At 34.5% G+C, this 13,807-nt stretch overlaps 1 protein-coding gene across 1 annotated transcript in view; it reads right to left on the minus strand.

The window, feature by feature from the left end:
* The window catches only part of LOC150097399 (proteasome activator complex subunit 4-like), a 646,748-nt gene that overhangs the window by 200,257 nt on the left and 432,684 nt on the right, over positions 1 to 13,807 (minus strand). Inside the window, exon 31 of the mRNA XM_090407543.1 lies at positions 4,846 to 4,975. Within this exon, the coding sequence (XP_090263669.1) occupies positions 4,846 to 4,975 (130 nt within the window). The remainder of the gene's footprint in view (positions 1 to 4,845; positions 4,976 to 13,807) is intronic.

Raw genomic sequence — 13,807 nt, forward strand, 5'->3', positions numbered from 1 at the left:
TAAGTAACTGTCACTTCCAATTTCAAATCCTCAGTACACTCTTGCATCCTGAACCTGCATGAAGATATCGATATCAAGAATGACATAGTTCAATGAGGCTTATCTTATTTCTAGTGTCTTCTCAGCACGTGAACTTTTGTGCATCTTAATGTTGGAATGTGGTGTTAGTATTGACTAGTCCATGTCCTGAGCAGAAGTCCAGTATATACTTACCATTATTATTAGCTTTGCCTTTTTTTGCTAAATTTTCTCCAAATGTTTCTATATGCCTTGTGGGATTCATTTCCTACTCTGCTGTTCAGATCTCCAGCAAGGACCACTTTCTCCCTTTTCTTTATGTCAGCCTGTTCTAATGACCATAAATTTCCTCCACTATAAATTTCATTGTCCATTTCTCTATTTTGAAGTTTGCCCACTTACATCTACTTGAAACTGCCTTCCAATCAAGAAGTTTATGTTTGGTGTTGAATGCTATCACTTCTCCTTCATTTCCTTGATCATTATTGCCTGAAAATAACATCCTATACTTATTATTTAGTAAGATCTCTTTTGTCTTCTTTGTCTCAGTAATGTCAATTATATCAACATTGTCCTTTTTCAGTTCTTCTGCAAGTCTATTTCCTTTTCATTAATACTCCTTATATTGATGGTTCCTATATTAAGATCTTGTGATGCTGGGTTTCTTCTTCCTCTTCTAGATGTTGAGTTGGAGCTTATTCCAGTAGCTGACTTTTCACTGTTCGCCCTGGTTCCCTGACAAAAACAGCAGGGGCCAGGTTTAACTGGGCGACACCTCACCCAGAATGAAATCTTATCATGTTGTATCATCATATGTATTGTGGTTTAAACTAATAGCGAGCACAATTTGGTCCGTTAAGTCCCAAATTGCCAGTCCATCATTGTTCGTTCAGTACCTAGCAGATATCTGCTGATAGGACACACAATGTGAAGGTGAGGATTGGAGATTAGGTCAGAATCCCCCAGTCGGTTCTCAACATTCCTGAAAGGCAATGCGGAGGTCTCCTTGTAGTTACCTGGCTTTGACCCTTAAGCAACCTTGATATTAAACTTGTCATAAAAAAAAAAAAATTACATGAGATCTCCAGGAAGTGACAAATTCAGAGAGAGAGAGAGAGAGAGAGAGGACATATCACTCACACTGACTGTTATACCTATTCTTGAATTCATTCACATCGCTTACACTAACCAATTACACACCACTCTATAAGAGAAAAATACATCCCTCACTCTTTTCTTCACTGCATTCATTCTCAACTTTCATGGATGCCCCTCTATAAAATGAAAGAAGCTATCTATTGATATTCCAGAAGAACCCTTCAGAAGGTTGTAGATCTATCATATTTTCTCTCTTACTCCTGTTTGCAGTCCACAAATTCTCACTATTCTTATAATTAACATTTGCCAGTTCTGATATTATCTTTAACACTCTCCTTTCCAGCCTCTCCACTGTATTAGCATCACCCTGGAAACCAGGAGAACAAATCTGAGCACATTAGTCCAGATGAGGTTGTATCAAAGCCCTTTAGAGAAGCCAAATGGTTTCATTATCCTTACATGTCAATGTTCATTTCAATATTGCATTATCCTCTGAGTTGTATTTGCAATCTTTACTATATGGCTCCTGAACTTCAACTTCCTATTTACTAAGATTCTAAGAACCTAGTCTGGTCCGTTTTCTTCTAGCATAATCCTGCCAGTAAAATATGCCACTTGATATCCCATGACAAAGTGCATAAATTTACATTGAAATGATGGCCATTTTTATATGTTCAAAATTCCAGCTTATTTAAATCATTCTGTAAGTACTGCATGTTATTTGCATACCTTATTATTCTACCTATCTATACATCATCATCAACAAACAGCTGTATATCTGCTGTAAAATCCTTCCCAGAGTTATTAATGTAAAGACTGAATAATAATGGACCAAGGACTAATTCCTGGGATATATAACTGGTTAGTTTAAATCTTGGAGACTCACATCTTCCATATACCACTTTTTGATATCTATCAGTCAGCTTCCCCCTTATCCAAACTGGTAGTTTATAACCTAATCTTATATCCACCAACTTATACAACAGCATTCCATACTGAATCCTGTCAAAAGAGTTAGCAAAATTCAAAAGTATTATTATTATGGGCAACTCCAAGGAGTCCTTAGACTCATCAGGAGAGGTCCCAAACATCATGTCAAGAACTATCCAGCATTTGCACAGTATCTATCATACTTTGCTTTGCACTCATTCATAGTCATGGCATCCACAACAGACTCTGGCAACCTATTCCATCCATTCACTACTCTCCATGCAAAAAAACCTTCTAATACCCTTGCCAACTACACCCTTACTCAGTTTCCATGGATGGCCACTAGTTCTCCCACCAGCAGACCTGTTCTGATAATTTTTTTCTGAATTAATCTTGTAAAAACCTTCAGTAATTTGTATGTCTCAATCTTATCACCCCTTTTCTGTCTATCAACCAGTTTCTGTAACCCATAAATCTTCAACCTTTTCTCATAAGGTTCATTCGATAGACTTGCTACCATCTTGGCCCTACATAATTATTACACAAATTATGTACGGCCAGTGTGTGACAAAAACTCAATAAATGTCCACTGGCCCTACATAATTTCCAAGAGTTGGAAGCTCCATAACATAAAAATTAGATCACGACTCCGGCCCAATAGAATACAACACAGATACACCAAGCCAGCATGATATAGCTTACACTTCCCCAACGAGCTCCGAAGATGATGCACTGCACAAACAGCTCACAACTCGTTCTACCACCCCTGATCTTATCCCATAATTTCCTTCTCCTTCCCCAAAAATTTCTATATTCACCCCCATCCCAAAGTATTCTCTGCCCACCTTTAATAAATTAAAAAATATAAAAAAAACTCGAGTTTTTCAAAAAAGTCCAATATCTCTTGCCTCACAAATAATTTTCCCACATCTCTCAAAACCCCACTTTTCCGACCCCCCCCCTCCTCCGTTCAGTTTTTTTCATTGGCATCCATATGCCGGGATGCCAATGAAAAAGAAGACATCCAGCAACATCTCACAAAGGTATGTCCGATTTTTCTTTCTATATTTTTTCTTCCTATTTAATTCCTCCTATATATTCTTCATGTATCTGTTCATATAAAACATCAGTAATGTCCTAAAATTTGAGTAAAAAGCCAATGACATTATAAAAACAGGGATAGTCCCAAACAAAAATAGACCAAATAGCCATAAATATAATATTTACTTAGAGGAGTAACATGGGAAATATGAAAGGAGCTATATGAAATTTTCAGAAGCTTAATGAGCTTCATGAAAATAAACTTCACAAAAGAAATTTATTTCTATTGTGAAATTTGTGGAATTATTTGTTAAATATTTCTACACTTACTGTTTCTTCATTTTCAATTTTATTTTCCAAATTATATACTATATGGGCTCAATCAAATCATGTGCCATACTTACTTTCAAAAAATACACACACAAGAGCAGATTAACACATTCACGTTGGGAAGTATTTCACATATTTATCATACCCATGGGACTTCTCATTACTGTTTGTGTGCTGCTTCCACGTCAGGCAGGCACAGTGACACAAAGTTTATGGCATGTTAGTTGCAACGCTTTTGGTAGAATTTTATTTGAAGTTAGCATTTGTGATCTGTCTTAATGATGACATCGAAAATTTGAACAAATGTTAGGACAATTGTTTTTAGTTAGATGCTGTGTTTGGTGGTACAACAAATAGATTTACTTGAGTCTATGTAGTAAAGTTTCTGTGAGAGGAGATATGTTTCATTAGGTGCCATTTTTATCCCAGTTGTCTATAACTGCACTATTTGTTGACAAATATATTACACAGACTGGAAATGTCTCTGTATCTTATTCAGTGATACAATAAAAATATATGTTTTTTGTGCATCTTCAGTATAGTGGCTGTTGGGGAGAGCATGTTGTTCACTATACAAGGACAGCTGCTTCCAGTTTTTGGACAGCATACAAATCCCTTTCCATCAATTCATAAGCTTCTTTTTTTTTTTTAACTGTGCCCATCATAAATGCAAATATAAAGGTCTACAGTTTATAGGATCAAGTGTTCATCCCCTAGATACTTATAACACAAGCACACATATAATATAGAATTATTCAAAATCTTTACAGTACTGAAAGTATTTTTATTCATGCCTATTCTTTCTCTTTGTTATATTTGCTATACTTTACATCTTTTAGTAAATCAAGTATAGTAACTAATAATCAAATATATCATCCTCTTTAATTACTGTTTTTTAATATATTATTCCTTCCCCCCAACTATGCAGTATTAGTTACAATCGAAGAAACCGACACGAAAAGTGATGCGTCCAATGACATGCAAGAACAAAATTTCCAGGTGAAGCGGTAATTCCACTCACTTCACCAGATGTTAGGTTAGCAGCAAGAGAGCTACAATCATCCCAACATGAATGTGTTAATAATTATTTTTTATATAATAAATCACATTTAGTCAAATTTTGATTTTAGCATAAGCTCTTTCTAGTTTACATTTACTTTGATCACTACATTTCTGTATAGTTCTGCAGCTGACTTTCAGTAGAAAAAATACTGTTTCATAGCAAAGTAACTCACTATAACAAACTTCAGAAAAGTTCCAAGCAAAAATCTGTAAGCACAGTATGCTAAAAGAAATTCTTATGGCAAATTATTTAGCACAAAAGAATTATGTGTGATAAAGTAAAAATCAAAATTATAAATTAAAAATAATAATACTATAGAAAAAGGCAAAAAGAGATCAAAAATGCATGTATTATACTTTATTTACCTTTCGGATAGTAAGAGTCTCATGCACCAAATGCCTCATGAGAAGACTTACTGCTCTAAAAGGGAGAAGAATATCATAACGAATAAGACTGCTCAACATCATAAATGCTAGGTGGTAATGTCTCCAATGCCTTAAAAAAAAAAGTTTTATGATATGGAAAAATGCTCTGAAAAAGACATCTTGCATAAATTTACATGAACATTTCCTCTTGCACATGTAATAAACAACTACAACTCGAAATAATGTTTGTAAACTTATTTCAAATTTACAAAGGGCACATCTATAGTTTGACACAATTACCAGATTGAAACACTTAATTTTTGTATGAAGAACAACTTTTAATTATTTTACAGAATTTCACATTACTTCATTAATGGTTGTAAAGAATACATGACAAGAGATTTATTTACATAAAAATAAATAAATAATAATAATGTAAATTCCACCCACAAAAAATTACTGTATATGCATAGAAGATTTTTACTATGAGTGGTTGGGTAAATACAAGCTGTGCATGTCGATTTAAAGACTTGCCATAGACTGATGATAACAAAATCTTTTCATTAAAATAATAAAATATCAATTTTTTCTAAATCAGGGTAGTAATGAAGGGGATAACATTCATTCATGATATAACCTGCTAGACATGACTGATTATCTTCAATTCTGTGACTGCAGTTAAACTAGATCATATGCAATCTAGGCAAAACCACTTCAGCATAGCTATGATCTTCTTCTTCTGCTGCTTCAAAGAGACAATTTTCCTCTAGTTTTTAGAGCAACTGAGTTCTAAAACCAGTGCTCCAGGGTTAATCGCTGTTTTGTCATTTGTCCATTGGTATTTAGCTGAAACTCAGTCTATCCCTCCCCCCCTCCCCTTAAAAAAAAGAAGAAAAATATCCTTAACATACATTACACAGGTGCTGAAGGCTAATCCCCTATACACTTTAAATTTTCACCCATTAAAAGAAATAACAAAGAGATAGCCAAACTGCTTAAATGGTTAACGACAAAGTGAGGAAAAAGGTACATGAGATATGGAACATTAAAAGTCTACATGGAAAAGAAAACAAATTAATAGATGAATTTAAAAAATCGAGATTGGATCTGCTAGCAGCCACAGAAACAAAAAAGAAAGGTCAGGGTTGTCAGAAAATGAAAGATGGATATATACTTTTCTATTCAGGGGTAAACCCAAGAGAATAGGGAAAACAAGGGGTAGCATGCATAATTAAACCAGATCTCAAAGAATATATTACTAAATGACAACTAATAAATGAAAGGTGGTTTACAATCACTATAGATTTTAAATCAGATAATCAAGTATTCTTGGTTATCTGATTTTTGTGATCATCTGTGATTATCTGATAATCAGATAACCAACAATTCACTGTAATTGTTGCATATGGCCCAAATGATAATGCTAATAAAGAAATTAAAGATGCATTCTTTGAATTACAAAAAACAATTGAAGAAGTTCAAGGGCATATTATACGAGTAGGAGAACTTAATGGCAAGGTAGGGAATCAAGTAGACAAGGAAATGCAACAAGTGTTGGGATCACAAGGAGAAATAACCCGGAATAATAATGGAGAAAGAATAATAAAATCTATAATTGACTATGCCATCATAACAGACCATATTGGAAGTACAAAGAATGCAAGAGTCTACTGAGGTCCTGAAATAGGCAGTGATCACTACTTATTAATATTGGAAACAACCCATAAAATAAAAGTTGAAAAATATAGAAAAAGTAGCAAGGGAATAAATGTTAAGATAAAGAACTACAAACTAAAGAAAGAAGAAACAGCCTTTGAGTATAAAAGTAAAATAGAAGAGAAGATGAAAGAAATGGAAAAAGAGATATATGAAGACCAATATGTAGAAAGCATATCCTACAGGTTCAAAACACTTCTAGAAACAAGCAAAGAAATTTGTGGTGTATCATTAAATAATAAACAGAAGAAACATAAAACACCCTGGTAGACTGAAGAACTAAAAGAAGAAATTAAAAAGAAAAAGCAACTGTGGAAGAGATACATAACATAAAAACTGCAGGTTGATAGAGAACTATACAAAAACCAAAGAAATAAAGTTAAAATCTTAGTGAAAGAAGAGAAAAGAAAATGCTGGAAAGATTTCAGACATACTTTAGAACAAAATTTTAAAGGAAACCAAAGACTCTTCTGTAATGTTTTAAGAAGAATGAAGTCAGAGAAAGAATGCCCCATAAAGTTTATCAAAAATAAGGATGGAAAGTTACTCACAAATTCCGAAGTCATCATGGAAAGGTGGAAATACTACTACCAAGAATTATTGGAAGATGCAGAACATGAAAAAAATAGAACCATAAGAGCAAGACATGCAAGCAAAATAGAATATCAAACTGAGGAAATTCATGCAAATGAACTGTTAGCAGCAATAAATAAAATAAAACTGGGCAAATCAGCAGGCCATAACCAAATAACATTAGAAATGGTAAAGAATTTAGGAACGAAAGCCATAAAATTTCTTTTGCACCTATTCAATGACGTATAGAAAAAGAAAATTATTCCCAAAGAGTGGGAAGTAGCAATGATAATCCCTATATTTAAGAAAGGAGATAACCATAAATGGGGTGCTTAAGGGTCAAAGCTGTATAACTGAGAGGAGACCTTCACATAGCCTATCAAGGAATGCGGAGAACTGACCAGGGCTTCTGACCTAATGTCCAATCCATACCTTCTCGTGGTGCACCCTGTTGGGTATCTACTTGGATACTGAACGAACGAGGATGGGCTGGCAATTTGGGATTTAGCTGACCAAATTGTATTCTTATTGGTTAAACCAAAATAAAAAATGATGGTACAACATGACAAAATTTCATGCCGGCTGGGGCGTCACCTGGTTAAACAAGGCCCCCGTTGTTTTCGCCAGGGAACCAGGGCGAACAGTGAAAAGTCAGCTACTGGAACATATCTGAAAATAAACCCCAACTCAACATCACCAGAGTTAAAGATCGGTACTATCAACATAAGAAGCCTGAATGGCAAAGAAATGGAGCTAGCTGAGGAATTAGATAAGTACCAGATCGATATAATAGGAGTGACTGAAACAAAAAAGATAAAAACTGGTGAGGTCTATCTGAGCAATAAATACAAAATGTTATATTCAGGCACTGACAATCAAGGAAAATAATGGGTAGTCATAGTATTCAACACTAAATACGAGGTAAATCTTTTTGAACGGCAGGCAGTCTCAAGTAGAGTAATGTGGGCAAATATGAGAATGGGGGGAACTGGACAATGAGACTTATTTGTGCCTATGGTCCCACAGAAGGTTCTACTATGGTAGAAGTGGAGGAATTTTTTGAGACTTTAGAAAAAGCAACTGACACAATGAAGAAGGAAAAGTTGGTCCTTGTTGGGGATCTAAATAGCAGAGTAGGAAATGATTGTGAGACATACAAAAATATTTTGGGAAAATTTGGAGAAAAGAGCAAAGCTAATAATAATGGCAAATATCTGTTGGATTTCTGCTCAGGACACGGGCTGGTTATTACGAACACCACGTTCCAACATAAAAATGTGCACAAATTCACATGGAGAGAAGAGGCAAGGAATAAGAAAAATCTCATTGACTATGTTATTGTTGATAGTGATGTTTTTTCCCTGGTGCAGGACACCAGAGTGTACAGAGGATTTGAAATTGGAAGTGATCATTATTTAGTCTTGAGTAGGATAAAATTAAATTTCATATCGAAAAGAATAACATGTAAGAAAGTTTGAAAACGAATAAAAATTGAGCAGCTCTCAGATGTGAACTGTAAACTAAAATACACAAAGATTATTGAAGAAAAAATGAAAGCGCTTGAGAACAGGAATTCAAATCCTGGAGATTCAGTGGCAAGCCTTGAAAAAAGCCCTGATTGATTCAGCTAGAGAGGCATGCGGTGAAGTTGTCTGCAAGGATAGACAAATTAGAACTCCATGGTGGACACAGGAAGTTAAAGAGGCAGTGAAGGAAAAGAAGAAAGCATATCAAAAGTACCTGGCAAATAAGTCAGCTTGTGCTCTTAGAGAATACAGAGAGAAATGCAAGAATGCTAAACACTGTGTAAAACTAGCTAAGCAAAAGTCAAGGGAGGACTTTGGCAAGAATACAGAAAATCAATATCAAGAAGGTGGCAAAATATTCTGGAGGTTGTTGAAGAAGCTTAGGAATGGAGGAAAGAATGCTGTAAAAGGAATTAGAGATGATAAACGTGACATGAAAATCGGAGAAAAAGATATCCTTGAAGTATGGAGTAATTACTTTGAAAAACTGCTAAATGAAACAAGCAGTGATGACAGCACAGTGGTAAAAACCACTGACCAGGCATGCAGTCAGGAATACATATCCATACTTGAAGTAGAAAAAGCCATCAAAGGCTTGAAATGTGGAAAGGCAGCAGGAGTAGATGATATTTGACCAGAAATGCTGAAGAATGGTGGTATAAGAGTCTTACAGTGGCTGCACTGCATAATTCAGAAAGCCTGGACAGAGGGACGAATTCCTGATGATTGGAGTAGAGCTCTCATAGTACCCATACATAAAAAGGGAAATAAAACTGAATGTGAGAATTACAGAGGTATTTTCCTACCAAGTGTTCCTGGCAAGATCTATGCAAGTATACTTGAGAAATGGTTGAGAAGAATTGTGGAAGAAAAGCTTGGTGAAGAACAAGCTGGATTCAGATGTCAGGATCAGATCTTCACTTTACGACAAATAGTCGAGAAAGCATGAAAATATAACAAAGATCTGTATTTAAGTTTTGTCGATTTGGAAAAGGCATATGACAAGGTGTCAATGGGGCATTATATCAAGCAATACTTAGTCTTTATTTGAGTTGTAAGTCAGCAGTTAGAATTGAAGGAAGTACAGGAAGATGGTTTAATGTTAAATCTGGTGTGAGACAAGGATGTACATTATCCCCTCTGTTATTCATTATCTATATGGATTACATTATGAAGGAAAGTGGTATTAAACATGCTATCAAAATTGGAGATGTTAATGTCAACTCTTTGCTTTATGCAGATGATGTTATACTTCTAAATAAATCCGCTACAAGTCTGCAGGATTCTCTGACTAAACTGAATAACTGTTGTAATAGATATGGTATGAAGGTCAGCAATAAAAAGACAAAGACAATGAAAATTGGCAGAATCATTGAAAATGTCAACTGTGTTGTGAATGGAGAACCTGTGGAACATGTAAAACATTTCAGCTACTTAATCACGATTTTTAGTTAAGATGGTAAATTAAATATAGAAATAGATAACAGAATCAGCAAAGTTGGTATGGTGGGAAATCAATTGAATAAATTCATATGGAATAAGAGAGAAATTAGTCGGAACACTAAATTAGCTGTATAAAGACAGTGTTCAAACCAGTTTTAAATTATGGATCTGAGAGCTGGGTCAGAAGTAAAACACTTGACCAAAGACTAGAGACTGCAGATATGAGAGTCCTGAGAAAGATTAGAGGCATGAACAGATGGTATCAATGGCAATATCATATTAAAAGCGAGGATATTAGGAAAGAACTTGACATTATCAGCATCCAGGAATGTGTCAGCAGAGCTAATCTCAGGTGGTATGGTCACTTAAAAGAATGGGCAAAGAAAGATTAGCAAAACAAGTGTTCTCTGCCAGGTTGGCAGGAAAACGATCCAGAGGAAAACCAAGATATAGGTGGATTGATACAGTACAAAGTGCCTTAGACGATAGAAATATAAGATCTGATAATGTTGGAGTCTTGACAAGTAACAGACTTATTTGGAGGAAAATTGTAGATAGGAAGTTAGTAATGATGTAAATTTTTTTTCATGTAGTACTATCATATCCTGTACACCCCCTTGAGGGTGCATGGCAGGAATTTGATGATGATGATGATGATGATAATGGTAAATGTGAAAATCCATAGAGAAAGTTCGCTTTTAAGCATTCTAGGAAAATTGAATTGTATACCCATATTTTAGAAGAGAGGCTTAGGAACCAAATAGATGATACATTGAATGAAATTCAATATGGCTTTTGAAAAAATAGATGCACACAGGATCTTATCTTCAGTCTTAGACAAATATCAGAGAAAACATTGAAATATGGAAAAGAACTACATGCATGTTTTATAGATTTCGAAAAGGCCTTTGACTGAGTTCCCGGACACTTAATATGGCAAACATTAAAGAAAAACAAGATAACTTAATAGCAGCCATACAAAGCCTCAAGAAAAGCAATAGAAATTATGTAAGAACCTGTAATAATAATTTCATTACAGTAATGGATGAAATTTTAAAGGCATGCCAAACAAAAACAAAAAAGTTCCACCTAGGATACAGGAAACTGAAAGAAATCAGGATTTCACAGATGGTTTTTACAGATGATGTAGTGATTCTAGCAAATACAGCTGAAGATTTGCAGTACAACATCAACATTTGGTATGAAGAAACAAAGAAAAGGAATATGACCATAAATATAAATAAAACTAAAACAATGATCATATCTAGAAACCAACCAAAACACATAATAAAAATAGAGAACCATCAACTGGAACAAGTTCACTCCTTTAAATACTTGGATCATATATACAAGAAGATGGTAGACTAGACACAGAAATTAACAAAAGGATAACGGGGGGAACAAAGCTATTCTATGCAATGAAAGGGCCCACTCCTAAATAAGAAAGAAGTTACCCAGAATACGAAAATGGCAGTATATCGTTCAGTGTTTGTACCAACATTAACATACAGTTATGAGTCCTGGTGTTTAACAACAGGAAACACAAATAAACTACAAACAATTGAAATGAAATATCTTAGGAAAGTGGCACAAAAAACAAGACTAGACCGAATAAGAAATCAAACTATAAGAGACAGCTTTCAAGTTGCACCTCTGAACCAATTCATAACATAAGCCCAAATGAGGGTAGTTTGGACATCTTAATCGAATGGAAGAAGGAAGAATAGCAAAATCTGTATATGAAAGCCAGAAAATAGGAAAAAGAAACATAGGCAGGCCCAGGAAAGGTTGGTAAAAGGAAATTAAAGAAAAATTGGAAAAGAAGGGAATTAACTGGAAAGAAGCAAAAGAACAAGAACAAGCCTTAAACAGGACGGCATGGAAATCTTTTTGGCAAAATCTCGACGCCTAAAAGCACAAGAGATCATACACGAAGAAGACATACATTACACAGATATCATTCCCTAAATAAATCAAGTACAAATCTGATATGAGAGTTCTCAGAAAAATTAGTGAGTGAACCGATGGCATCAATGACAAAATTATATTAAAAATGATATTAGGAAGGAACTTATCACCATAAGTGGTCAGGTACGTGTGAGCATGGCTTGTCTCAGGTGATATGGACATATAAATGGAATGAGAAGGAAAGATTAGCAAAACAAGTGTTTGGTGTCAAGATGGTAGGAAAGAGACTCAAAGGATGACAAGACCTAGATCTCAGTGGAGTGATACAGTTATTGACTTGTTAGCTGTTATATTTCAATCTTCTAAAGTGATTTTAACTGACTAACTGGGAGGAAAATTGTTGATGAGAAGTATAATTAAATCTTTCAATTTAATTATACTTTATGAATAAAATTAATGAATAAAACTGCTTTAATAAATGTGTCATAAAAATTACAAATAAAAAAGAATAAAACAATGAATAAAGGAACATGGAAAATATCAGATGAATTCGCAATCTGACATTTTCAATGTTCTTAAGGTAAACACTACTCAGACAAATAAAGCATTTTAGTTATGAAGTGTAATTTTTAGAGTGAAGATAATAAATTAAATATAGAAACAAGTAATAAATGGAATAAACATATCTGGTATGTTTGAGAGCCAGTGGAATAAATATATATATATATACACATACAAAACCAACTAAAATGTCAACCAGCAGCATAAGGCACTGTTCAAACAATTTTGACCTATGGATCTGAGAAATGGGCTAGAAAAAAAAATAGCTGATCAACAATGATCATGGAGTGAAAATCTTGAGGAAAATCAGGAAATGAACAGATGTACCAGTAACAGACCTATATTAAAAATGAAGATATTAGAAAGGAACTTGAAATTATTTGTTTCTAATTTGTAAGTAAAAAGATGTAATCTAATATGCTTTGGTCAAAAACAGAATGGGAGAAGAAAGTGGGTAGTAAAACAGATATGAAATGGAAGAATGGCAGGATCTAGGTAGACTGACAGCAGATAGAAGACTGAAATGTAAGAGGTGATACTATTGGAGATTTGGCAAATCACAAATTAATTAGGAAGACAACTGTTCATAGGAAGCTAGTAATAATGAAACTCTATCTTTGTTAGACCATAAGAGTATCCCATATATCCACTCTGAGTATATATATCAGGAGAACTTATTGTAATGAGAACAATTCTTCAGTGTGAAACATATTACTATAAAAATCCCATTCTAGTGGCTAACATTTCACAGGCTGGAGAGAAAAAAAGTTGGACTTGTTTTCTACAGTTTGAAAATAGAAAAAATTAAAGCTTATCTGTATTAGTGCTGAAATCCTTTTATGAAAGGTTTCACATTTTTGAAATCCATCAAAAACGTCTATTTTCCAAGATTCCTGTAATAGATATTCTGAAGAAATCAAGTTAAGTCCTGGGGTGGTATTACCAGTTTAGGACCATTATGAAGATGATTGCACAATATACAGCCTCTCCCAGACAAGCAAACCAGACCTTCCTGTAGCATGGCCTGTTTCTACAAATGGGGGCTCTGGCAAGGTGAGTACTGCCTTCAGATACCTTGGATCTTTTGTTAGCAATCTCTCCCTCCAATATACTGTTGATGTTAGTTCTCTCTCCTTGGCGAGCCTTATCCTGTAGCACTACAATAGTGCAAAATGTAATGACCTTTGGGATTTCTATGTCTTGTTTCCATACATGATTATTGTTTATGCTGTTCA

The sequence above is a fragment of the Typopeltis vanoorti genome, chromosome 17 (assembly GCF_054136105.1).
Source record: "Typopeltis vanoorti isolate ZY-2024b chromosome 17, IOZ_Tvanoo_1.0, whole genome shotgun sequence".
Lineage (NCBI taxonomy): Eukaryota > Metazoa > Arthropoda > Arachnida > Uropygi > Thelyphonidae > Typopeltis > Typopeltis vanoorti.